General features: G+C 42.9%; 1 protein-coding gene across 30 annotated transcripts in view; it reads left to right on the top strand.

Moving 5' to 3' along the window:
• The window catches only part of Mapkap1 (mitogen-activated protein kinase associated protein 1), a 218,188-nt gene that overhangs the window by 108,998 nt on the left and 82,341 nt on the right, over positions 1-26,849 (top strand). For 24 of the 30 annotated variants that reach the window (NM_001290625.1, XM_030249988.1, XM_030249984.1 and 21 more), the window contains 2 exons: positions 2,905-3,081; positions 18,020-18,129. In NM_001290625.1, the coding sequence (NP_001277554.1) occupies positions 2,905-3,081; positions 18,020-18,129 (287 nt within the window). The remainder of the gene's footprint in view (positions 1-2,904; positions 3,082-18,019; positions 18,130-26,849) is intronic. The other 6 variants (XM_030249994.1, XM_030250011.1, XM_030249991.1 and 3 more) reach the window with 1 other exon arrangement.

The following is a 26,849-nucleotide window of genomic DNA, read 5'->3' on the forward strand; positions in this document are numbered from 1 at the left end:
CCACAGCTGCTTTCTTTCCCCTCCCATTTCAAAATACCACCAGTTTCTGCTTTGATCAATGAGTTGCGGAACAGAGGTGACAAAGCCTTAGTCCTCTCCACCCTCTATGTCTATGAACCAGCTCATCACAGGCTTCCTTCTCTGTGTCTCCTTTCCCCAGTTGTAGATGTGAGGAGGGTCACATAAATCTCTCCAAGTTCCTCATTAAAAAGAACAACAAAAATTAACGTGTCATGGTTCCTTCTCAGACACCAACTAATCACCTTGAGAAATCTTGACAGCATGGCTTTGGCCCCAGGACTGGTGGGGGTCAAGGGATTCTTGGTTGCCTGGGTTTGAATGTCAGCTCTGAAATTTATGTGCCATCCAATGTTAAACAAGCCACTTTGCCTCAGTCAGCCTCAGTTTCCTAGTATTTAAAATAGAAACACTGACTGATCCTACTGTGAGATATGAAATTTTTCTTGGTGGCTGTGTCAAAGCCAGTTTACCCAGAGTGTGGTACACAATGCCCAGTGTGTATCGCTAGTGACATTGTTGTGCCTTAGGAGCTCTTCAGGAGGCATCCTAAGCAGCTCCACAAGAGAGAAAACAACAGTAACTTCTGTCAGAGGATGATTTCTTTGTGGAGGCACAAGGGAACCAACCAGCGGGTAGTAGAGTGGAATGTTTAGTTACGATCTCCTTAGATTTTTAGTTGAAGGCTTAGAACCTTGTTTGCTGCTAAACTCTGCTCATGCCCTCACTTGTGCCATACAAGAGGAGTCCTCCTTAGGATGGACAGAGTAAACACAGTGTAGATACTTTTGAATGAGTTACTTGCTAGTTTGTATTTCAGGATTGGTGAGCCATACCCTTTGGTTTACTCTCAGACCTTAGCTTCTGGTATTCATTGAATTTGTTTTTGTGGGGACTCAGGAGTGTCCCATGACAATCAAAGCAGGATTCTTCTGATATTAGCATTGGGCTTTCTGCCTTGATACCTTGAACTTCTGTGGTATTGGGGAATCAGACATCTCTCAGATTGATTTGCATGGCAAAAAATAATCTGTGCTGTCTCTTGCTTGTCCTATCCCATCTGCCCTGCTTATAAAACCCTAGAGCTACAGCAGCCCCAAGACTGCAGCATAGCAGCCCCATTAAACTCAGAGAGAGACCTGCCCAGAATGAGCTGCCCTGTTGCTACTCTGTACATCGTTAAGCTGGTTCCCATCTGACCTTACTATAGTCATCTCATCTTTAGATTCTGTGTGCTTGCTATAGGATCTATATACATCACTGAATCTAATCCTGAATTAGGACATTAGGACCTTGTTATGGATGTAGAAATGGAAAATAGGACTATTGATGCTTATTCTGAACTCATGTAGCCCAAGAGCCATGGAGCTGATAATTTAACTTGGGTCTCCCATGCCATTTTTGCCTCTAAAGAGCATCTATTTCTGCACACACTTTGTGATAGACAGATTGCTGTAAAAATCTAGGAGTTCCCACACTCAGACAGGAACTTTTTTCTTACCAACATTGCAAACACATGTAATGTAAAGTGACAATGTAAAGTTATCAATCCACTTAGCAGATTTATGTTTCCATTAATTTTCATCTGTCCCTATTACCTGTTTTATACAATAAATACTTCCCAGCCTTGACAGAAACACTGAGTGTAGATTCCCTGAATTAGGCTCTCTCGGTACACAGAGTTGCAGCTAAAGATTGTGAATTAACTGGGAAAATTGCAAATCAGGTAGTCAGTGCAATAATTCATTGTCACATCCAATCAATAAACTTTGTAAATCAACTCATTTAATTCAAAAAATGATCTATATAGATCAAGCAACCAATTAAACAATTAGCATACACTTTGGAATTAATTAATTAAAGCATCAATCACATAATTAAAATTCCAAATTTGAGCTGCAGAATTTAGAGTTCTCCTGCCTTTTGAACTATTAGATTATACTTCTGAAGCTGCCTGCCTTCATGCTAGCAGGCTTGTGATTTCCCAGCCCTCTCTGGAGCACACCAGTGGTTTCAGCATTCATTTATTTACACAGTCACAGGTCTTGTGTATCCCAGGCCTGCTAGCTATGTAGCCAAGGATAACCTTGAACTTGTCATCCTTCTACCTCTACCTTCTAAGTGCTGGGATTAAAATCCTCCACATCTGATTTATGCAGTGCTGAGGATTAGACACAGGACTTTATACATACTCGATGAGCACTCTACCAACTATAGCTAGCCCTAATTTTAACTTGTAAATTGTGTTAGTGTCCTATCAGTATGTATAAATTGCCTTTTTATTGTCCCTCAAGGGGAAAGGTGTTTGTTGATTCTAAAAGGTCAAGACTTCTGGCTGGACATGATAGAGAAACAGAACGTGTCCAGAAGTGGTCCAAGGACCAGGTATGAGCACCAGGGTAAATCATGCCATTTGCTTTTATTCAGCTAAGGTTCTATGGTGTTTGGAATCAGATCTTACCCAAAGAAGCAGCTACTTTTTAAGGAAGGAAGTCTGCGGCTAGTCTTAGTTACCAGGCTTCCCTGGGTGTGCATCAGGGCCTCTCCAGCAGTCCTTTCCCTTTGTTTGCCAGTGTATTCTGTAGTGCTGTACTGGAGTGCTTACTCCCCCTCTGTATTATGAGCTTCCTTTGAGCCAACATTAAATCTCACTTTTCATCTCAAGGACTTAGTTCTAGGTCTTATCTCTAATAAGTGTCCAGTGAATGTTAGAGAAATGACACGTGTGAAAAAGATACTTTTGTCTTTTTAACAAGTGTTAGGGATGCTCAGCATATCCTGGACTGAGGGTAGAGAACAGCAGGGTTGATGTGCTGGCTGGGCCATACTGTCTGGTTACATGTCCCTTCCTGCAGCACTCACTTGCCTTTATGGTTTTGTTTTCAGTGACAATGTCAGTGCCTACTGCCTGCATATTGCTGAGGATGATGGGGAGGTCGACACGGATTTTCCGCCACTGGATTCCAATGAGCCCATTCATAAGTTTGGCTTCAGTACTTTGGCCCTGGTTGAAAAATACTCCTCTCCTGGTCTGACCTCCAAAGAGTCGCTCTTTGTTCGAATGTGAGTACTTCCTTGGTGTGTCACCTGACCTTCTAGCCTTGTTTATCAGGGGAATTATGTGTGTTACCTGGAACATCTGCTCACCTGGTTACTTGCAGAACAATTTGGGAACATGTGCATTGCTGTTTTGTGCTTCTGTACCTAGGACATGTGCAGGACATGTGCAGCCTGTGATAGATCTGGGAACAGCATGTCTACAGATGTCACCTCTGTGAGCAGTGGTGACTAGGAGCCTGGGAAGGAGTATCTGGGTTTGCCCCTTTCTAATCAAGGACACCAGCCTAAATGAAAATGCATATTGTGGCCATTTTTCTATTGTGACTTAAAATACTTTTCTCTCCAACTGGTTCAGACTCTCTTTGTTTTTCCTCTGTTGCCTTCCATTAGACTCTGCCTGCTCTGTGCTTCTGTCAATCTGGGAAAGCCTTAAAACATCATTCTCAGAAAAGTATGTGTACGTACATAAAATAAAATTCATTGGAATATAAAAAGACTCTCTTATATTGAAAATCAACAGATCATTAAATAACTCTATATGTAATGTTATATCTACCTTTATTAATAGATTGCCTAACAAGACCCAAGAGGGGTTCCAACCATCGCTCTTAAAGCCTGTTGATTCAGAGCAGCAATGAGTCTAAGTATTGCTGCCTCAGGAGTCTGCACTATTTGTAGCAGACAGTGGTGTTGCTAAGATGTCTGCGCATCATCTGCAGCAGCAGCTCATTCAGCTCTGAATTGTTGCTTCCACTTTCCATTGAGGAATGCTAAGGCCTGCAGGTGGGACCCGTGCAGCTGCGGGTGAGCCTAACCTAAGTGAGGCTAACCTACACCTCTAATCTCCCTCTCCTGGCTATCTCCTGGGATTAATAGTGATCCCTTTGGCACCCCCTGCTGTTTGAAACCAGCAAACTCTCGTAGTCCTCATGAGAGATTGCGCTGAAGGAGCTCCTCCTGTCCCTTTCAGACAGACTCCTTTGTCTGAGACTTAGGAAGATTGGATTGTGCAGCATGCGATGTGTGAGAATTCTAGGTCTTTCTCCCCTTGAGCAGGAATAGACTCAGGTGCCAGGGGTGAGCTGGGAGCAGCCTCTCCAGCCTCACCAGTGGCTGCCTCATGTCTGCTCTCAAGTCAGATTTGATCTACAAAAGAGCATTATTTTCCCTCCCATTTTCATTTCTGAGGTGCAAAAACAACAGCTTTACAGAACACCTAGAATAATTTTAAATTACATAGTTTTTAAAATAATTTAAAAGTTATGAAGTGATTCTGCCTTCCTAATAAAACTGAGATAACCCTCACATGGACCCATGCATACATACACAGGTGAAACCAGAGGCCAGTACCTTTTTCAGTTGCTTTTCCACCTTAGGCTTAGACAATATCTCAAAAAACCTGGCCCTTAAAATTTTTTGTCTAGGTAGGCTGGCCAGAGAGCTCTCAGGATCTGCCTGTGTTGGTCCATGTCCTCACCCCCACCCCAGATGTGCACCACTGTGTCCAGCGGCAGGCATTTCACACATGGAACAGCTCCTCAGGCTGTCTGATTCCTGTAACCATTTCCAAGGATATAGCAATTACAATTTCATTTGTGTGTTACATTATATTTGCCTAACACTGTAATAGTGTTACGTGTTTCAATACTCTTAATTCCTGTAATCTATAGTTACTTTGTGCCAGAAATCTAGATGGAGACATCTTCTAGGCAGAGAAAAATCTTATTTTCTCATGAAGATCACTACCTAATAAGAACACAGTTGTTAAAAAAACGAAAAACAACAAGACCAAAACCATAAATGTGTTAAGCACCTAAGCATGAACACATGAGGTGCACAGAGTACTGGGCTATCTGCTGGGTTTGGATTTTCTTAAGTAACGACAGTCTTCTGGATTCCTGTGTCCTGTTGAAGTACTTCTTAGGGTCATTGCCTTTAAGTAAGCAGGGTTGTTAGTCAGTGCGTACAAATTAATATTTGTGCTGAGACCTGAACTCAGGACAATATGTGAGGTGAGTGTTCCACTACTGACTTATTCCTCAGCCCAAATTCTGACTTCATTTTCAAGCAGCCTTCTGAAAGATGTACCAACTTAGAAGAAAAGCATCAAGAAACTGCCTTTTTTCTCAGGTGTCTGATGAAATAGTGCAGACTATTTACTCTGTGTGTGTATTGGGCTGAGTGGCCTCCCACCTGCCTATCTGGTCCACATTCTAAGCCTGGGAGACCTTTAGTTAGGAGTCTTCAGAGACATGTCTTGTTTGTGTCAGCAAAGGGAGAAGAGCTTAGCTCCTCCTTTTTGTTTCCTTCCTTTCTTCCTCCCACCTCTGTCTCCTCTAGCAGGAAAAACCCTGAGCTGAAGGTGTTAGGAAAATAGGCTTGACAGTAAGTAGTAAACTAAGGAGCCAACTGTGAAAACTGCCTTTTTTTTTTTTCTTTGAGACAGGGTTTCTCTGTGTAGCCCTGGCTGTCCTGGAACTCACTCTGTAGACCAGGCTGGCCTCGAACTCAGAAATTCGACTGCCTCTGCCTCCCGAGTGCTGGGATTAAAGGCGTGCCCCTGTTTTTATTATGATCAATGTGGAGCTGTGAGAACCAAGGCTGCACAACACTGTTCCCAAGCCTACACGTGACTCTATGTCATATGAAGGGTGATGGTCAGGGAGGGCTACTGGTGTGGTCTTACCTGTCAGGGAGATCCCATTCTTTGAGGGCTGACCTTCAAGCCACTACTCAATTCAGGAAAGGTCATCAAGGCCTTGGAGCCAGTCTGCTCCCAGCCTGACCTTGTCCTTACTGATGTGTTTGATCCTGGTGGATTCCATAAGTTTTTCTGGCTTAGTTACATGGTGATAAATGCTATCAACCTTGCAGGTCAGTAGTAGGTATTAGATAGAAAGCTTGGAACTATGTCTGGTGTGGGTAAGCGTTACCTTTTGTGCTAGCTGCTGTTCCTGTTGTGATTTATTAAAACAGCCCTTAGAGAGGGAGAGCTGGATCCTCTGGACCTCTGGCACCTACACAGCCCCTAGATTGTTCTTGAATTGCTAAGTTTGCTTCAGTACATTTTTCTGCCTCCCTGTCCCCTAGTTAGTATTTTACTGCCTGAAAAGGCCTAATGGAAGTAATTGTCACTGGATGTGGGCAGGTGGTGGACAGACATTGAGGCATGGTAGAATTTCTAATTAGAGTTTGTAGGAGTAGACTTCCTTGGAGATGGCTAAGAAACATCATGGGAGAGAGACACATAGACAGCAAGAGCCAGAATACCAGACTGAAACAATAGCAGTATCATTAGATAGGATAATGCAAAAGGCAAGACCTTGTATAAGCTCCCTGAAGGCTGGACAGAAAAGTAAGTTTCTGTGCCCTCAGCACCCAGTGGAGAACTTTGTGGAGAAGCTATAGGTGAGTCTTCAGGTCTGGGGCTGCCAGTGGGACCGGTGGCAAGCACTGTGTCCTATCTTGCGTAGCCTTCACGACTGTACTGCACTTTGAGTACAGGAAGCTCACTTTTACCTCCCAATGAGATCAAGCACAGGCTGTGAACCTTGGCGGACTTGGGTTCAAGTCTTACTAGCAACTTGCCGTGTGACCTTGGCAATTTTGCTTATCTTATTTTATCTCCTATTAACTCCAGATAACAGAAATAATCTTAAACATAAGTACAAAATTTTCATAAACTTAGGCTCATTGTTCAGCCTTACTTTCTCCAAATTGGTTTTTAATATAGGACTACTTGAATACATACAAATATAAAACTTTGGCTATAAAATTCTATAATGTATTAGCTATAAATTTCTCATTTTTATAAACCTAAAGTATGTCATTAAATACAAGTAAACGATAGTATGGTGATTTGAATATGCTTGGCCCAGGGAGTGGCACTACTGGGAGATGTGGCCTTTTTGGAGGAGGTGTGTCACTGTGGAGTCAGGGCTTTGAGGTAAATTTTACAATCTTGATACCAGTTTTTTGCTAAAAATAAATTGACGTTGGGTTTAGTGAGAGTTTAATTGTTTTACTTGTCAACTTGACTCTTGATTTTTCACTTTCATGGAAATGTCATTGCCATATTATTTTCCTTTTAAAGAATGAATGGGATTTTTAATTACCAGCACATTGTTTTAATTGATTTATAATGTAGTCTTCAAATGTAAGTATTCTCTACTAGAAAATTCTTATTTGCTTTGTCCCATCATACTTGTTGCTACTGTTTTGCCCAGGACTTTTCTATTGTAAAACTGAAACTTCTGTATCCAGAGCAGAGCTGGTCCTCTGGTCACCTTCTCCCATCCCATAAGCCAGGGTAGCTATGGTTCCTGCTTTTGCTGATTGGGCTGCAAAAAAGGTGGGCCCTCCTCCTGAGTGATACCTGGGCACCCATGATTCCAACACCAAAGGATGCACCTTTTTTAGGGGTCAGCCGGCTCCAGTAAAGTACCTTGTGTGCTCTGTGTTCTCACACCATCTTTCTGTTTAGCAAAGTTTGCATAATGAATTTGACCTTTCTTCTCCATTAGTGTTAAATAGCTCTAGCTGCTGCAATGTGAAGCCCCCACATCTCACCAGCTTATCCCAAACATTGCCAGACCTCCTGTGAAGGCTATGTGTCGTGTGGTTTTCGTAGCAATGCTCCATTAGGGTATTGGTTGCCATAGGCATTGCAGAGGTAGTAGGCATGGCTAGGGTTTGTTTGTCAGCCGCTGCTTCTTTCTAACAGGCTGCTTTTCTTTTACTTCTGTCCAATGAGGGCCAGCTGGGTGGAGTGAGAAAGCCATGGAATGAGAATTGGTGATGATCTAAGCATATGCTTATTTATAATATATATATATATATATACACAGAGATAATATATATATATACACAGAGATAATATATATATACACACAGAGATATATATACATATATGTATATAGTGTGTGTAGAGTGATATGAACATATTTATACATTAATTTTTCTTTTAATCTAACCACATATAGGTCTCCATATACATATATATGATTCTTGTATGTGTCTATGATTTTCACTGAGCTAAAATAAAAATCTTCTTTTTTTCTTGAGACAGGGTTTCTCTGTATAGCTCTGGCTATTCTGGAACTCACTTTGTAGACCAGGCTGGCCTTGAACTCAGAAATTCGACTGCCTCTGCCTCCTGAGTGCTGGGACTAAAGGCATGTGCTACCACACCCAGCTAAAATAAAATTCTTAACTTTTAAAACTCAGCTTATAAATTTAATAGTTACTCCTGGAAGGAGGGGCCTATGAACCTAAGAAAATGATACTATGCAGATTAATATTAGGTGGAAGAGAGATTTAATTTTAAGTTCCTTTCATTTTATTCTGCATAAATTATGAATTATTAGATTTTATAATTATTTACATTCTATTTTTATCATTTTCTTCCCTCATCAGACAGAAATGAAAAGAAATAAACCTATTGAGTAAACCAGAGATTATCAGTAGTAAAATAGACTTCATTTATTTGAAGAAAAAAAAAAAAACTTAAGTGGATCCCTGCTGGAAAAAATGTTCTGTGGAAATGAATGTGGAGTTGGATGCCTTCTAATACGCCTTGTAAGTGAAGCCTCAGTCTCCCCCAAATCCAGTAAGCCAAAGACATATCCCAAGACATAGAGCTGCTGTTTGAGGGAGACTAGAGTTCTCTACTAATTTGAAAATTAGAAACTGCTAAGGAAACACACCTTGCCTTCCCAGCCCATGGGTGGATCAACTTCTAAACTACCTGTTGCTTCTGATTGATTTAAGACAGACTGGGTGTGTTCCCTGAACCGCAACCGCTTACCTTAACTACTTTTGAAGAAGCTCTGAGTATAGGTGGACATACTAGAACCGTGGGAAGAAGTAGTAGATGGGAAGGAGGAGGGAGGAAGTGGGTAGGAAAAGCAGGAGAAGTTGATTGTTTCTTGAAACGGGTTCTTTTTTATATAAGGCTGGCCTGGAACTTGGTAAGTAGCCAAAGGAACTTTGAACTCTTAATCCACAACATGCCTGATTTGTATAGTGCTAGATGTCAAACCCAGAACTGTATGCCTTCTAGGTAACTACTACTAGCTGAAAATATAGCCCCAGGATGCTTTTTGTCTGATGTCCAAAACCAGATGAAGAGCTGGATCTCAAATGGTGCCCAGCATCTAGAGAAGTGCTCCTTGCTAGCAGTGACCAAGCCAGGTGGTAGTATAAGAAAGGGACCTGCCTCATCTGCCTGCTTCTACCCACCTCCAACACTGTGCTCATTCATCCAGAACTCATGGAGAGAATTGAGCTCACAAAAGGCAGTGGCAAAGCAGACCTTGCTACAGAGTGAGGAAGAAGGGCTCCAAGGGAACAGACATCTAGGCTAATGAAACAGAACCCAGGTCAGACCCTGTCAGTCAGAGCACTTACATTACCTTCCTTTGTGTTTTCCTTACAATGTTTAATATAATAAAGGAACATAAGATTGCAAGCTAGGGCTGGTGAGATGGCTCAGTGGGTAAGAGCACCCGACTGCTCTTCCAAAGGTCAGGAGTTCAAATCCCAGCAACCACATGGTGGCTCACAACCATCCGTAACGAGATCTGACTCCCTCTTCTGGAGTGTCTGAGGACAGCTACAGTGTACTTACAATAAATAAATAAATAAATAAATCTTAAAAAAAAAAAAAAAAAAAAACAGGGGAAAAGATTTAAAAAAAAAAAAAAAAAGATTGCAAGCTAATGGAATCTAGCTACTGTTCTGCTGTGTGGATGAAGAGCCATCAAGTAGAAGGTAGGAAACTGTACTGCCTTGGACAGAGAACATGGCCCACAGGGTACCCTAAGGCTGCCTAGACTCTGCACAAAGGGAATGGTGAGCAACTTTTTAAAGAGGCATGCCCAGGGTTCCCTCATCTTTTTTATGTGAGAACTTTTAAAAGCCTGTAATTTTTAACTTACCTCTCTGATGCTATCTCTAAAATATACCCCAAATGACCAATCCTTTATCAAAAAGGGCATCATTGACTAGAAGCCGCTTCTGCTTTTAAGTGGTGTTGCCTTGTGGTCTATAAAATAGAAATCGGAGGAGGAGAAAAGGCAAACACTTTTCATTTATTTACTTTCTGCCTTTATTCCTTACAAGCAGCTCATTTTTAAAACCTTAAGCTGGGGGTCAGAGCAAGAGCAAAGAGTTTGGAAAGGGTAGAGCAAATAAAAAAACAAGATGTGTGTTTCAAGCCTGGCAATCTGGGGATGAATTACCCTGACCAACTGCGTGGTGTTTCTTTCCATTCTGTTGTGTTAGCAAACATCCTCATTGTCCAGATTGTCCTCATATATGGAAATGGAACATATGCAGCTTGTTTAATTTTGTATTTGTAAATCTGACTTGATTTCCTTTTTGGCAAAGGCTATTGTCTGGAGGAAAGAAAAGATTTTTCTTTGTGTCTGTTTATAGTGACAGAAATACTGGAACAATTAATAAAGATGGAAAGAATTACATAGTTCTAAGAATTTAAAGGTCAGACAAACCAAGTATGTATGCTTTGTTCACTGGGATGTCCCGTCTATAGAAAGTGTGCCAGGGTATGCTTTATTCATACAACCGAAACACATATTTTAGATAGTCATCAATTTACTTCAGTATCCAAAAATCATACCAGCCGTTACTGTAGTTACTGTGCCTCCTAAAAGTTTGGGCCTCTCACACTCTGAGTTAGTACGGTTTATTCTATGCTGCAGCCCCCTTGGCTGTGTTCGGCTCCTGGGTCTCGTTTTGATTTCCTCTACTCTCCCTTGGCTTACGGTGGAGTCTGTCAGCTGCTGCTGTGTACATGTCAGGCTAGTGACTCGTAATGTTTATTAATACAGTGTCAGTCTTGCTGCTGAAACAACCGTGATGCTTCAGAAGGTTGCAGTGGAACGGAGCATTTGATTTCCAGATCCTGTCTGCACTGCATGGTGAATACGTTCTCACATGTTACACAGTTCACTGACCTGACAGTTATGGAACCCCGCCTGGGACCCCATTTCAGCAGGACATATTTGAACAGAAACAGTTTGCAAAACTTTACACACTTAAACTCCTGCCAAGGCAAACTGTTAGGCACTTGAGTTTGTTATAAATACTCAGTGGCAGTGGTTGGAAGTAGCCCACAGTGTGTTTTATATTCTGAACGGAATGTGAATGTCTTTGCGGTTATATAGAGTAGTAAATAATTGAGTTTGATTAGGGAGAGGGACCTCATTATCCCCACCTGTGCCCAGCTGGAAGGGGAGGGTCGAAATGAAGCCATTAGCTGTCTCTCTTACTGGCATCTCAAAGAGCTCAAATACATCTGTGTCTTATTTTCTTTTCTGGCACAATCAGTCGAGCAAGCTAAGCAGGCATGACCAGATTTGGCAAGTCCCAAGGACTCTGGCAAAGATACACAAGGAGAAGGCGGAGGGCAGTCATTTTGGCTTCTCACTGCCCATTAGTCTAGCGAGTTATGTTTTTGGAAAATGTCTGTTTTGAAAAAAAAGTACTTTGTCCAATGTCAAACATTGCATGCTTGCACAATGTGCTTTGATCTTTCAAAAAATTCTATCAGTGCAAGGGGAAACAAACTGGCATTCACACTAGTGTCAGCTCCCTTTGTGGATAAAATGATACCCAGAGCCTCTGCAATTATTGCAACGCTTTTTCTTGCTCATCTATTTTCATTTTCTACTTTGAAGTACTGGGGAATGATCACATGGAAGGGGGCTAGAGCAGGTGGCAACCAGAGCAGTGCATCTCCATGCTGTTGTGAACTGGTCAGGACCAGAGAACAGAGCACTGTTCCTGGCAGCTTTATCCCACCTCTGGAAACTGAAACCACGGCATTTTCAGGATATCTTTAGAAAGGACCTGTGAGCCAGGGTATTTGTAAAACTCTTCCACAGGTTGGTCATTGACTCCCGTCTGGGAGATGAACTGCTCTCCGGAAGTTTCTTCTTGCCCTGAGTACCCCAGCCTCCAATCTAAGCAACAAAAGAGTTAAAAACACTTTGGAATCTAGGAGATATAAGGTCCATCTAGGGTTAAATTGTGGCTCCTGCAGGATTTGTTGCTGGCTATAGAACTTATTAACTTAATGTGTATTTCCAGGTACGTGTCTTAACCTGTCACTTTCTTGTTATAAAGTAGGTTCAATAATAGCACCTGCCTTTCTTTGGGGAAGGGGTTATAGGAACAATTAAGAGCTGGGAACTGTTATTCTCAGTATATGTAACTCCTTTGTTTGCCTATTTTTTTGAGACCAGATCTCACTAGGTAGCCCAAGCTGGCTTGAAGCTTGAAGATCCTTAGCCCCTCGAGTGTTGAGTGATAGATGTTTGCTACTGTACCTGAACATTATATATCACTTTTAATAAAGACTAGTCAATGGCTAGTATGTTAGTAATTACTTAATTATTATTTGACAGATGTTACTATAAATACTTTCATGTCCAAGAATTGTTTTGCCTGTGAGGAAATGGAGTCAGAGTAACTATATGGTTTACCCAACAAAGGGAAAACTTCACTTCAAACTAGCCATTATTATATTCTACAGCTCAGTGTGCTCTGCTGCCTTTTGGTATTACTGCTCCCTTTCCACTGCTGTGATACAGAGCTGAGACATCTCTCCTGAGGGAGCTCCTCTGACTCTTCTCCTGGGTGTGGCTAGTTAGGTATTATAGGCATGTATGTTTCTCAATATACTTAATAAGGGTTCAACCTCCCCTCTAGTCCACCACCTACCAAAGATAACAGAAAAGAAAGGTTATTAGGATATGGGGAAGTGGATGTGTTTAGAAATGGTTCTTTGGTGAGACTTCAGTCTTCATTGTTCTCAGTCCAGTCAGCCAACAAACACCAAACATGAGTCAGCTAGCTGCATTCCAGTCCACTAGCAAACACCATACACAAACCAGCAGCTGTAGTCCAGTCCACACAGCAGACACAGGAAACTAAATGTTTTCTTTGGAAAGTTTGTAATGTTGCTGAAGCAGACACAGGTGAAAGGATGTTTGTGCAGACACAGATGAAAGGATGCATGATATTAAGAAGGACCCAACAGATGGTGGATGATGCTGGATGGTATTAGTATGCCTTGCCATTGTTTATTAGTCACAATTTGTTGGGACTTCACAGAGAGAAACACACCAAAAAACTTCTGGTGGTATGCTGGTGGTTTCTTGCTACTTGTGCTGATTGGCAGAGTGATGTCAGCTGATTCAGACTTATGTGCCAAGGCAAGATACGTGATGAGGCAAGACCTGTGGAGGACTCAAGATGTTTGGAGGACATATAAATAGGACTCAATGGCCTGAGAGAGGCTTCCTTGCAACGCTTCTTGGTCTCGCATCTTTGCTGATCTTTGCTTCATTGAGAGGGGCATGGCAAAGAACTTCTGCCATCCCCAGAGGTCCTTGTACCTCCTGCTGATTCGGCTGAGGCCTGGCTGCCTATCTCTGCTAGGTTGTGCCACCATTGCTGATTGATGTTTGCTATCCCAGCACTACTGAACTAGCCTGATGGTAATTGGTGAAGTGTTTGCCAGTGGCTCAAACTGCTGCTGCTGACGTCTAAACTGAAGTTCTGGTTTCCTGACAACACAGATGGGATTTGCTCCAAAGAACCATTTCTAAACCGGTTCACTTCCTCCATATCCTAATAACCTTTCTTTTCCACTACCTCTGGTGGTGAGGGGCTAGAAGGGAGGTTAAACATTTAAGAACCATTATTAAAAGTAGGGTTAAGTAAAACTCTAAGAGTACAGTTTCTATTTCAAAGTATGCTGTTTCCCTATGCCTATAAAGAAAGCAGCCATCTGTGAGCTTCTCTGACCTTCTCTACCACAGACTGTACATGTGTTAGGGACCATTTTGTTAAGTTCTCAATAGTTCCAAAATAGGATGAGTGTGAGTTTTGCCTCAGGATAGTTTCCTGATGCCTCCAGCCTTGTTTCTCTGAAATTATATGTGCTCTTTTAGGATTAAATGATTAAATGCAGGCTTCTTAACAGATTAAAATAGTGCTGGTCACATAGTAAATTTTCAATAAGCAGTAGTTGCTGCTGTTACTTCTGTGATTGTTAAATGGTGAATGCATATTATACAGATTTAAAAACTCTTTAATTCTCACTGAATTTCCCCCACATTGTGACTGAGTTTCTATTGCCTGCTGTCCCTCAAAGCCATTAAGTTACACTGCTTCTGAGTTTTCCTGTCAATTGGAAAGCTTTGAACATTGAGCCCAGAATGCTGACCTTCAGGGAGCTTTTGATGCTTGGATCAAAGGCTACTTGCTGACAGTGCCCTTAAATGATGCCACCAAGCAGCTCATCACACAGTTTCATGCCCGTAAGCTGCTTGAGTGCTGAGATCCATTCTTCCCACAGGAGCCAGAGCAGAGAGGGCTGTGTGAGGCCTCTTCTTTTGGGGTATGACTTGGGCCAAGGCAAACAGAAAGCCCGCATTAGGAAACAACTCCCACTGTTTGGCGCCCTCCAGTGCCAGGTGCCTAGCATCCATTGTGTGACAGTTCTGCAGGGAAGGGGCCTCACTGCAGCACTACACACACATACTTGTGTGTTACAGCATTACACTCACAGGGCACAGCACTTGCAGTCTGTATGCTTTCCTCCCCAATAAACTGCCCTCTCCCTTGGTGTCCATCTCTTGCCCTTTTCCTGTCCAGAGAGTTATGCTTTAGTATGAAGACCTATGTCCTTATTTCCTGTGTCTCCTGTCACCTTTGGTTTACTGCTTAGAAAAATACTCACTGTCCAGGACTAATGCTAGTGTCAAAATTCTGTGGTAAGTCTGACACTGTCACATAACTTTTAAAATCCCAGTGCTTTGGAGGCTGAGATAGGAAGGTCTCAAGTTCATTGCCAGACTATGTCTCAGGCTCCCTCCCTGCCCCAGAAGCCTCTTTGGTGACTGCATGGCTTTCAGAGGCGCAAAACTAAGCTCCCTGAGCTCGTTTTAAATGCCTGTGCGATCTTCACTGTCTTAGCAGACTTGAGAGGACCCAGCTCCGAGTTTACTGGCAGCAGCAGTAAGTCAGCTCTCTGACATGGAGTTTCATGATAGACCTGAATAAGGATCCCACCAGAGATGCAGAGGTGCTCAGTCGTCTGTGCTTGCATCCCCAGCATGCCCTGTCCTGAGCCCAGAATAAGACAGACAGCACACATCCTGGACATGCATCCGCATCCGATGCTCCCTTGCCCTTCCTTTTTTCCTTCCTTCCTTCCTTCCTTCCTTCCTTCCTTCCTTCCTTCCTTCCTTCTTCCCTTCCTTCCTCCCTCCCTTCCTTCCTTCACTGTTGTTTTCATTTTCCTCTCATGAACCCTGCTACCCTGGCTTCAGCTTGGAGGCTGTAAAGGAAGATGGAGAGCCGAGTTACCTCAGAATGATCACTATCGTTAACATTCACGGGTGGTTCACTTATCATTCCTGACTGCACAGACATGGCAGCCACGCGGAAGCGTCCGCAGGTGTAGCATGGTGATACATATTACATTGTGCCACAATGGATTTATGTATTCTGTAACAAAAGAAAAGTGTAATGAAAAAATACAGAAGGTGATTCTTTATTCCTCCACTACACAATTTATCAGTAAGGCCTGTGGAGGGAAGGGCCAGGGATTTCCTCTGCTTGCTTTAACCTTGTCACCCAGGTATGTTTTGGTAAAATGACAGAAAAATACAGACTGGGGATTTTCCTTTGCTTCAAACCTCTTAAAAGGACACTTTGAATTTATGAAAGTTAGTCCAGATATGAAACTGCCTGTTAAGCTTTTACTCTGCTCTTTGCTGAAAGAGTTGAGCATACTGGCTTGCAGTGATTTTATCAGCCGGCCAAAGAACGGGAGCCAATGCAGCAGTTTATAAACAGACAAACTCTACCATCGGTTAGGTAGCTGCCGGGTGGATGAGGGTTCGTGAGGCCTGGGCCAGTACTAGTTTGCAAATCTCCGAGAACTTGTGTTTCCTTTTGGCCCTACTCATCTGTCACCCAACATATTGTCACAGATGGAGGACATACTGACTTCTGAGGAGAAAGCTGGGGCAGGCAGATCTGAGTGTGGTTGATTGGCATTTGTTCCAATACTCACTGGCCTAGTGCCAAGGCAAACACCCGCAAGTTTTTAATGCACAAGGCTCTTTACATATCAGTACCCTTGCCAAAGTTTCACTTACAGCAGCTCTCCCAAAATAGAGTTTTTTTAAAAAGAGCTATTTCTTATTTTGCTTTGATCAGTAAAATAAACTTTTAAAGATTGTTCTGGGATGGGGTCCAGCTTCTGAGGTAAAGAATGGTTGGAGCTCAGGCATGATTCAGTAACAGAGTGTTGAGTAAAATTAGCTTGACAGCTCTCAGGCCTGCTGCTCGATAGCAAAGAACCTTCACCAAGTGAAAATGGATGGCTGTGCTGGCCAGGGCAGCATCAGCTTTGTGCTTTGTAACAAATGGGACGTCAAGGAGTAAACAGCAAGCTGCATGGAGAGGAGTGCTGTGGACATGTCTCTGTGTTAGGGAAACAAATTAGATCCTTGGTTTTTAGATTAGCCCATAGCCCCTGTGGGGAACCAGCTACCTGGATGGGTCTAGCCTGGGCTCCAAGCCCCATCCCAGCCTCATCTACCATTGGAAAGCTTTCCCAGAGATTGGCTTTCCTTCAGATTTCTTGTCAGGATTAAGCCTTGCCATGGGTTTTGGCCATGTTTCCCTTGAGATTCTTATGGGGAAATGGGAATGTGACCAAACTCCTTGGAGCAATTTTCATGTTCCATAGTTGGAAACTTGGGTCCCATTTTTTACATGAGCAACTCGGAATTAGTGTGTTTTATTCCAGTGCCCAAAGGGGGGGAATGGGTATATTTTTGTGACACTTGTCACTACAATAACAGTCTCTGTGAAATGACAGCTCACCCAGATGATGAGCTACTGGGTGGGTTTTTTGTTTGTTTTGGTTTTGGATGAGTTTTTGTTGTTGTTTTTGTCATTTGTTTTTTGTTTTTTTGTTTTGGGTTTAGCATCTGTTTGGTTTTTTTTGTTGTTTGTGTCTTTGTTGTTTTTCTTTTCTTTTTCTTTTTCAATCTCAATTCTTCTCCAACCTAATTTGATTACAAGCTTGCAAGCAGTGTTAGTGTTTTGTCTTTCGTTTCTTTTGCTTAAACTAATATTTTGTTTGATTTTTGTAGGACTAGGTAAAAAAATCACTTATAGTGGAGTATACACAGATTGTATATTAAAAGTGGGGTGGAATGGGCATGGTGGGGCACACCTTTAATACCCGGAGGGAGGCAGAGGCAGGTGGAGCTCTCTGAGTTTGAGGCCAACCTGGTGTATATACTGAGACCCTGTCTCCAAACAAACCAAAATAACAACAAAAGATAAATGGGCAGACCAGTGTTGTACTAGACGGTTAAAAGAGCCTTTTTTCTTTCTCTGGGCACTGAGGAGCTTATTGTGACAGTAGTCTCTGCCTACAGTGACAGGGACTGACATAAATCAGGCTCTGTCAGCTGCCAGTCTTTACTACAGCATTTGGCTCCCAAGCCAAAACTGGGAATCTGGCTCCTTCTGACACAAGCAGACCAGGTTCAATCTGCAATGAATTAGAGAAGCCTGCAGCAACTCTGACCTTGGTTCACTTCATGCTGCTTCTATTAGAATGCCCTCACAAATGCCTGGGAATATGGGTTTTGTTTTGTTTTGTTTTGTTTTGTTTTCCCAAGACAGGGTTTCTCTGTGTAGCCTGGCTGTCCTGGGATTCACTCTGTAGACCAGGCTGCCTTGGTTCTGTGATAAAAGATGTGTACCACCACTGCCTGGCAGATTTCTCCAAAATATTCACCGGCATTTTCTGTACTGTTGTTTTGAACTTTTCCCAGTGTTGTGTAACTATAGTGATAACTCTTGTTCTTGTCTTTCCCTACAGAAATGCTGCTCATGGATTCTCCCTTATCCAAGTAGACAACACAAAGGTCACCATGAAGGAGATCTTGCTCAAGGCAGTGAAAAGAAGAAAAGGATCCCAGAAAATTTCAGGTGCGTTAGTTAAATTATACCACAGCCATAAATAGAGGCTTAACACTTAGTTAAAAGACTCTGTGTGTGTGTCTGTGTGTGTCTGTGTGTTTGTGTATGACAGAGAGTGAGATGTCTGGCTACATTGTTTTAGATATTCTTTTGGTTTTTTTTTGTTTTTTTTTTTTTTTTTTTTTTTTTTGGTTTTTCGGGACAGGGTTTCTCTGTGTAGCCCTGGTTGTCCTAGAACTCACTCTGTAGACCAGGCTGGCCTCGAACTCAGAAACTCACCTGCCTCTGCCTCCCTAGATATTCTTTCTAGGAGGCTGATTAACAAACCTATAGTTTCCTCTGGGCCTCAGAAAGAACTGGGTCAGTAGCATATGTAAGACAAGAATGTTCAAATCAGTTGTGGGCAGTTCATCATTGATGTTTATCATTAGTTAATGTGAACCTTTCTTAAAATCCAAACCAAGGAGTTAGAGACATAGCTTGGTGGCAGAATGTTTACCTAGCGCTTTCATGGTCCTGGCTTCCTTCCCCAGCACCACAGAAATCACAACAAAACCTTAAACTTGAACTATTGCTTCTAATTGCATGTTTTCACACAATTTACATGGGAATATTTTCAGTTACTAGCCTTCAGGATATGGGGGTTGGGAGATATTCTCTTCTTTCTTGCTAAATGAGGGCGATTTTACAAAGATGGTTTTTAAAAGATGAATTGTTTTATGTACTCATGTAGCTGTTAATCTCTAACTCCTCATTATCCAGCTTTCTTGTAGAAAATCAGCTTGTGCTATTTAGATATTTAAAGGACTTAGAACACAAATATTACTAATATTAAGAAACAGTTATTTTCAAAACTAATTGAAAGATTTATCTATAACAGACTACTATACTAAAAGTCAGCCCATATATGGCAAGTCAAGTATCATAGCTCTGTAGGTGAAGAGACTTCTTAAATACCTTTGAGCTCACCTTTTGGAAAGGAAGAGGGCATTGCTCAGCCTGAAGAAAATAGTTGTGTTCTCTTTTTAAGGGGAGGCATATAATCTGTTCCAGATTTAATTAGCTATCTTCAGATGAAAGCTGAAGTTTTAATAAAAGTTAGAAGAGATAACACAGTGAAGGACACGGATGAGCTGTCTCAAGGCCATATTCCAGGGGAACGATAAGAGCTGTAAAAAATGGCAGAGGAGAGCAATTGAATGGAGCAATGAAAATCTGATTCTCATAAAAGAGAGGGAGAGAGAGAGAGATGCTGGTAGGGGCGGTTGTAGATGAGACCTGCTAGCGTCTGCAAGCAATTTGGATGCTTGCCAGGAGTCATTGTTCACCCTCGGCTGTGGCGGCTCCGTCCAGATGTGCCAACTGCACGTTTCGGCTTTTGCCAGCTGACTGCGCCGTTTGATAACCAGCTCTCTGGATGCCCATCACTGGCCGCAGAGATAGAATTAAATGATGATGATCTTCCCACAAGTTGGGAGAGGAAACAATGCATATAAATCTTGATTTCATCTCAGCGTGAGAAGTCTTTATCCATCATCACTCATAATGAACAAGTCGTTAGCTGGGATGAATGCTGCTCGGCTTCTCCAAACACCTCTTTTGTTCATTTTTTGGGTGACTTTTATCTATTGCATGGGGGTCAAACCTCTTTGCATTTAGGGGATGATTGAAGAGGCACAGCCTCTCTATCCCAGGGGAGATTAGATGTTTGGGGGTTCCAGGTGCCAATCTAATAGCTTTTAAATAGCTTCAGATACTCAAGGGTATTTAATGAGCATTCACTCTGTAGAATTGGGGGTCTTATAATAGTGAGTTTTGTAATACAATTCTCAATATTCTAAAAATGCCTTTTTTTGAGTTGTCTAGGAATAAAGTGGAACTTTTTTTTAACCTTCTCAATAGAAATTGTGCTGTCAGTGAATTCTTTTGTTATTTTAGACCTCGAAACCCCAACAAACTTAAGGGGATGCAGCTGAGCCAGTGTCCTTCCTTCTGTCTGCAGCCATGTCTGTCCAGTCTTGTTTGTCTATCTGTGGCTGTCTCCAGCATCCACATCAATCATGATCTAGGGCGTGCACACACTGGCGTGTGCTTCCTTACACCACCTTGTGTATATGCCCCTGCCATTTTCATCAGTCTTTGCTGTCTCCCTGGCAAAAGCTTGGGATTTGTTATCCAGAACACAAAGATCTGGATTATTAATTCCTATTCGTGCTACTGGAGCCAGGTGAGCTTGATACTTGCTTGTATCGCTGTCTATCTTCTTAAGTCAAGAAGCATTTTAAAATAGACCTTTCTAGTTGCTTTAAGAGTCTGGTCTCAGAAGTAGAAGTCACCAACTTGACAAAGATTTATTTAGGGTGAGCCCAGAAGAGGTGGTGTCCATGTTGTGGTTTGAACCTTGTACTCGGGAATGAGCTGCTGTTCAAGGGTGACTAAGGAAAAGAAGAAAAATCCTCTTTAACATAGGGGAAAGTACATTTACTTAGTAAAAACCATGGTTGCCCCCATGTAGTTATGAAATACTTACACTTTTCCCATTAGCCCAGGAACTAGATTGTAAACTTGGCAGGAAGATGTCAAGTGAGAAAACTGTACATGCTAAGCTCTGGCACAGTGACCTGAAAGGCTTTGCAAGAACTCTGAGTGTGCCCTGTGGCTAGGGCAGGGTTGGCGTGCATAGCTCTCTCCTCAGACAGCCTTATCCTGGTGAATCTCCCTTAAGTTCTTCAAGTGAGAAGAACGGACACTTGAGACTGAGCAGCGTGAGCAATGTAGGATATCTGTGTTTCCCAAATTGTTCACTAGTAGAGGCTGGTCTAGAAGGAGGCCTGATGAACCCTTTAGTTCCTTCCCCACACACCTAGTGTCCCACACCTTTCTCTAGCCTGACGATATGCTTCATTTAATAACAACAGCAATTTAGGAATTTGAGTGTTCCCATTATTGAATCAAGTTGTGGACATGATGACACTCCTGGTACCTAATACTCTTCCTAATTCCTCTGCTACTTACTTACTTTCTTTCTTTCTTTCTTTCTTTCTTTCTTTCTTTCTTTCTTTCTTTCTTTCTTTCTCCTTTTAGAAAAAAATGTAGGTAGTGAGGGGAAAAACCCCACAAAACCTCAGTTTAAATATATGGCTTACTTAAAGGAAACCTTTGGGGCTTTCGAGTAAAATTTGGTTTTTAGAGTAGACTATCATAGCCAGTCATTACTTCTGTAAAGTCTAAAATCTCATTGTTTGTCATTATTTCATCATCATAAGTATTGATGAACACCTCAGGGGTTCCTGTTAATGTTCATGTTCTTACCTATAGAACTCTCTACAGTGTGTTCCAGTCAGGTCTCTGGGAGGGCACGTGTTTAAATCCTAGTTTTAAATGTCTCTTTAAAGTTGCTAGTGTTTCATATCACTGACCTCCTTGATGTCTGGACTTGCATCGGTGGCCAGTGCACAGGCTCAAGCACATATAAACAGAGCTCACTCATTCTAGCATCTGGATGGGAGAGCTTTAGATCTCTGTCCAATCCTGGATTTAGTCAGGAAAGGCTACTAACTAGTCCTTCAGTGGGTAAAGGCCTGAGGCAGTTTTTCCTTTGTCAGGGTCACCCTGATGACTGACCTTGAGCTTGTCACTATTTTGTTTACTCTTGTTATGGCCTTCACACTGCTGTCCACCAGCTGTCAACAGCGTCCTACAGTGTGCTGGTGTGGCAGAGACGCTGCTGAGAAGTGGAAGCGCATCATTTCAGATTCACACTGACATGGAACACAATGCCTCCCAATCCACAGGAGGAGGACTTGGGAGTAGAATCTGGCCAGCAGATTAGAGACCTGTGTGGCTCTGATTCTGTAAGCATCCTCACTGTAAGGAAGAACAGAAAAGCAAGCCTGCCAACTTTCCTTAACAACCCTTTTATTACATTTTGAAATTGTACACATACTTTCTTAGTTTGAGGTTTTTTTTTTTTTTAAGTTTTTACAGTATAAATGGACTTCTGATGATTTTTCCTGCTTGTCTGAGAAAATTTCACCTAGAGAAGTGTTAGCTCCTCCTTGGCTGCTTTGCTGAGGGCCAGAGGCAGTGTGTACCCAGTAGTTTTCAGTGTTTCACTCACTGCTTCTCAAGCAGCATTCACTGCCATGCGTGCACTGGGAGGGGAACAGTGATGGTGGGTGTAAGCGGCGGCGATGGCAGTGGCCATAGACCTTGCAGGGTATTCCATGTTATAGACAGATGACTGGGTCTTGATTTCTCCATTAAACAGTCACATATAGCCTGCCTGCTGACCCAGAGTGCACTGGTAGCTGTTTTGTATCTACGTCTATTCATCACGCTCCCCTGTCCATTGGACAGGGCCTGGGTGCAAGGGGACAGTGGCACAGCAAGACACTTGCCGAGGATACCCTTCTACTCTAGAAGGAAAGGAGACATACAGGGTGGAGAGTAAGAACACAGGCAGAGGAGATGACTGCACCGCCCAGGAAGGGTGCTCAGGGAATTCCCCTTTCCTAAGAAATGGACATTTGAGCCGAGACCTTCACATGTACACTATGAAGACTCTAGGGAGGGCACTGCAGCCTCTGTGAAGAGAGCATTCCAGCTTACTGTGCTGTTTGACTGACTTAACTGAAGCTGCAGTAAGATTGACCCTTCATAGAGCAGGTGCTCACAGTCACCAGCACAATCTTGCACCTAGTCGCAGAGCCACACCCCAGCACCAAGCTTCCATGCCATGCCATTAGCGAGACAGGTGAGTCTCACCTATGGAGCATGTCTGACTCTGTGCTATCACTGACATTTTCACGGCCCTGCATCAGCCCCGGCTTGACTCCCCTACCACTGCTCTTAGGGTTTCCAGCCTATGGTCTACACAGCCACCAGAGACACCTTGTAAACTGTGAGTGTGATCATAGCTGCTCCAAATCCTTTGAGGACAACTATCTGCATTCAGAATAAAATCCAAACTCCTAGTCATTGTGAGATACCCTGGGGCTCAAAGAGAGGAAAGGACACACAGAGGTGGAAGCCCAAAGAAAGGGAAGAGTGGGGAATTAGGGAAGGAAGTCTAGAAGATGACACTCTGATAGGTCCAGGTCCTGCAGTGATCTCAGCAAGGGAGAGGGCAACATCAGAGCCTGTGTCCTCAGCCACAGGAGGCCTCACATTCATGCCAGGAAGGCTCAGAAAGTTGACTATAAATGAACGTGCTGTTTATCAGGGGTGTCTTCAGGGCATTTGTCACAGGAAGGAGTTGGTCTTTGCAGGATCTTTGGGGGAGGGAGGAGCACGGAGCTGAGAGCTGTTGCCCTGTGTGCCTTTATGGCCTTACAGAGACCACCACACTTAAGATGTACAAGCACTGAGGGTGGGGTGGGGGTGTGCTTTACAGATGCCATGTCAGAAACATGGAGAGAAAGGGAAGCCCGACACTCTGTGGCATCAGGAGCTTCCCGGCCCCACTTTCCCTTGCCTTTAGAAGCCAGTTACACAGATCTCTACAGCAAGTGGATGGCAAACGTAAATTAGAGCCCAGGCTTCTTTGACCTCAAACCCCATACTCTTTTTATTTGTACCATGTTGCTTATTAGAACCCTAATGGGAGAACAAATTTAAAATTCTGTAAACAGAAATGTTGGTTGATTGTGAGATCTAAATGCACTAGGGAAGAGCAGCATTTAGAGGAACCCCGTGGTGAATCTCAGCATAAAGCCAGGAATTCTTTTTGTAATTGCACAGTTTGTCTGTATTGGTGTCAGTTCTAATGTTTTATGTCTAGCTTTCTTAAAGCAACATACACCTGGCGTGAACTGCCCTATTAGAAAGGGAAAACAGCCTGGGGATGTGGCTCAGTGGAAATCACTTGCCAGGATATGTGAGGACCTGCGTGCCATCCTCAGTACTACAAGAGGCAGGACACATATGTGTAACGGAGTCAACTTTTTAACAGTTGTGAGCCAGAAATGCTCTGTGCTGAACCTTGGAGACTCGTGTGAGCACAAGTGTCTTCTGCGTAGGTTGAGTCCCTACTTCATGGGAATTGTAGGCCGGAGACCCAGTGACCTTTCTTGTGTGAAAATAAAGCTTGTAAGCCAGGGAGGGGCCAATGTGCAGTCTCCCTGTGCTGTAACAAATATTCCTAAGAAAGAGGACACAGGGCCATCTAATAGTGGCTTTGTTTTTGCAAAAGGTGGTAATTTCTACAGACAACTTCTCCTCCTTATGAAAAAATAAGTAATCCCAGTGATGCCACTCATGCATGGGAGCTGAGTAAGAAATAAAGATTCAGCACTCGGTGTCTCTGACGCTGTGGGAAGTGCTGGAGTAAATTAGGATTGCTAGGTGTTTAAATGTGTAACTCAGAAGTGCCCCAGGCAAGAAGCTCAGAGTTAAATATTCCTCCCGACACCATCCCTGCCTCTTTATCTTGTTGTTTCATCTCACCTGAGCTTCCCTCTGTCTGCAGTGCTCTGAGGCTCCTGATGGATCTTCTCCAGTATAGAGCAGAGCACGTTAAAGATGGCATTGCAGTCAACTATTTTATCCAGAAAGCCTGGAAATTTAGAGAATTTATGTCAAGCAAAAATCTTTTGGAACCACTTTAGAGACCCAATTATTTTAGAAGGGTGTTATGAGCTCTCACAACTGCCACATCAGAGCGACTTGAAATAGATCATTCGCCAAAACTGCATTTGACCAGCACTTACTCTTCCTACTAGTCGCTAATCTTTCAGAAGTTCCTTTTCCATTACAAAATCTATTCATTCACTTCATCCAGGGCAGTCACAGCACGGATTAGATTAATGAAAAGGCAAAATGAAAGGAAGAGAGAAGACGCACTGGCTGTGTGGTAGGACCAAGATACACAGCTGTAAGACCAGGGTACTTCCTGGGCTCCCTAGAGAATTAGCTTTAGCTCTCAGGAAATATTACTGCACTAAATGTGCATATTGATGGAAATCTGCTGCTTGACTGTAGAATGCCTAGAAGATCAAAGTATCTGCTTAGAATGAGAGCACTGTGGTGTTTGTGAGCTGCCTTTACCTGCTTGGCCTCATACCCCTCAGCACTAACAAGGAGAGCCTGAGTAAAGACTCATGACTGAAGTGAGCTGTGGCCCTGACATGCCACTTGGTTTACAGAAGTCATCAAATGCTATATCAGTGCCAATTCCACACTGGAAAAATCACATTAAAGGAGACATTGAAATGTGGTAAGTCTCCTAACAGGCGCATCACAAATAGGGAACTACAGTGCTAAAAATTAGAAGGTGGAACGGGCCCAGAAGAAATGCTCTGTAGTGATTTGACATCTTTTTGAAGATTAACTAGGACTTTGCTGTCCTAAATGAGAACATCTTAAGCAGAAGAGATGCACTCAGAAAGCATAGACAACCCCTATCAGGAGAGGATGAACCTAGGTGGGGTCCAGATCTGGCTAGCCCTGATGGTAAATGCAGACTAGAGGAGGTGGGGCTATTTATTAGGGCTGATGATGTAGCAGATTAATATAGGCACTAGAGATTTCCTGACTTTTAAGGAGCTTGCTGATTAGCTGAACAGGGAGGCCGATAAGCAGGTAGCTATAGTACCATGAACATGATAAGCAGAAGGTAAAGACAGACCCAGGGGAGACTGGGTCCAGACTTAGGGAATTGGAGAAGATTGTCCGAATATGTTTTTTGGCAGAGGCCAGAGGACTGTGAGGAGGGACAGGATTGGGAGTCAGGCTAGTGTTGTTCCCCTGTAGGAGGAGCTGAGTAAGAGTGTGAGGGTAGCATGCTCATTTGGGGCTAGGTCATGTTTGTGAAACATGTTAAATTTGATCTATATTTTGATGGAAAGAGGGCAGTCTAACGAGGGTTCCTCTTCAAACATCCACTGTGCATGTTATGCCAGGTAGATTAGAGACTGCAGAGCTTGAAGGAAAGACATGAGATTGCAGAGTCTCCTGAGGAGTAGGACAGCAGGCTGTTGTACTAAAGTCCTGCATCTGCCTCCCAGCCCCCTGCTCCCAGAAATAAGACTCAGACTCAAATTATATTTACAAATGCCTTGGCCATATAGCTCCCTTTACTCTGACTAGATCATAACTAAAGATAGCCCATTTATTTTAACCTACATTTTGCCACATGGCTCATGTGTCCATCTCCTCACATCTTTTTCAGCTCCTATCTGACTCCTCTCTCCTCCCAATGTCCCTCCTCTATTTCCTGCCTAAACCATAGGCCATAGGCTTTAATTGACAAGTGAGGCATTTATACAATATACAAGACAACCTCTCTACAGCAGATGATGGAGCCCTGGGTGCAGATGTAAAGCATTGTGTTAGGGAGGAAAAGGAGGACACCAGTCAGAATGTCATTTCCTTTCTGGAGCTGAAGTATGGTTGGGAACATTGGAGTGGAATGAAGCTGCAGCCTGGGCTCCTGGAGCCAGGCTCAGAAAATGGGGACGAGGCGTAAGCTGGCCTCATCTACTAAATACTGTGGAAAAGATTTTGGAGATGTGTCCAGCAAAAAATTATGAAGTTTACTCGAATTTCCTTATGGGTTTTTATTCATTTCACATATAGATAGGTACATGGACTGAGTTCTGTGGACACATATGGACTCTGGTGTTTGTTTGTTTGTTTGTTTGTTTGTTTGTTTGTTTTACTGTGAAAACCCTTCAATGTTTAGTTCATTTGTATGTGTCTGTTTGACATGTGTGCACGTGGATGTCAGA

The sequence above is a fragment of the Mus musculus genome, chromosome 2, assembly GCF_000001635.26.
Source record: "Mus musculus strain C57BL/6J chromosome 2, GRCm38.p6 C57BL/6J".
NCBI lineage: Eukaryota > Metazoa > Chordata > Mammalia > Rodentia > Muridae > Mus > Mus musculus.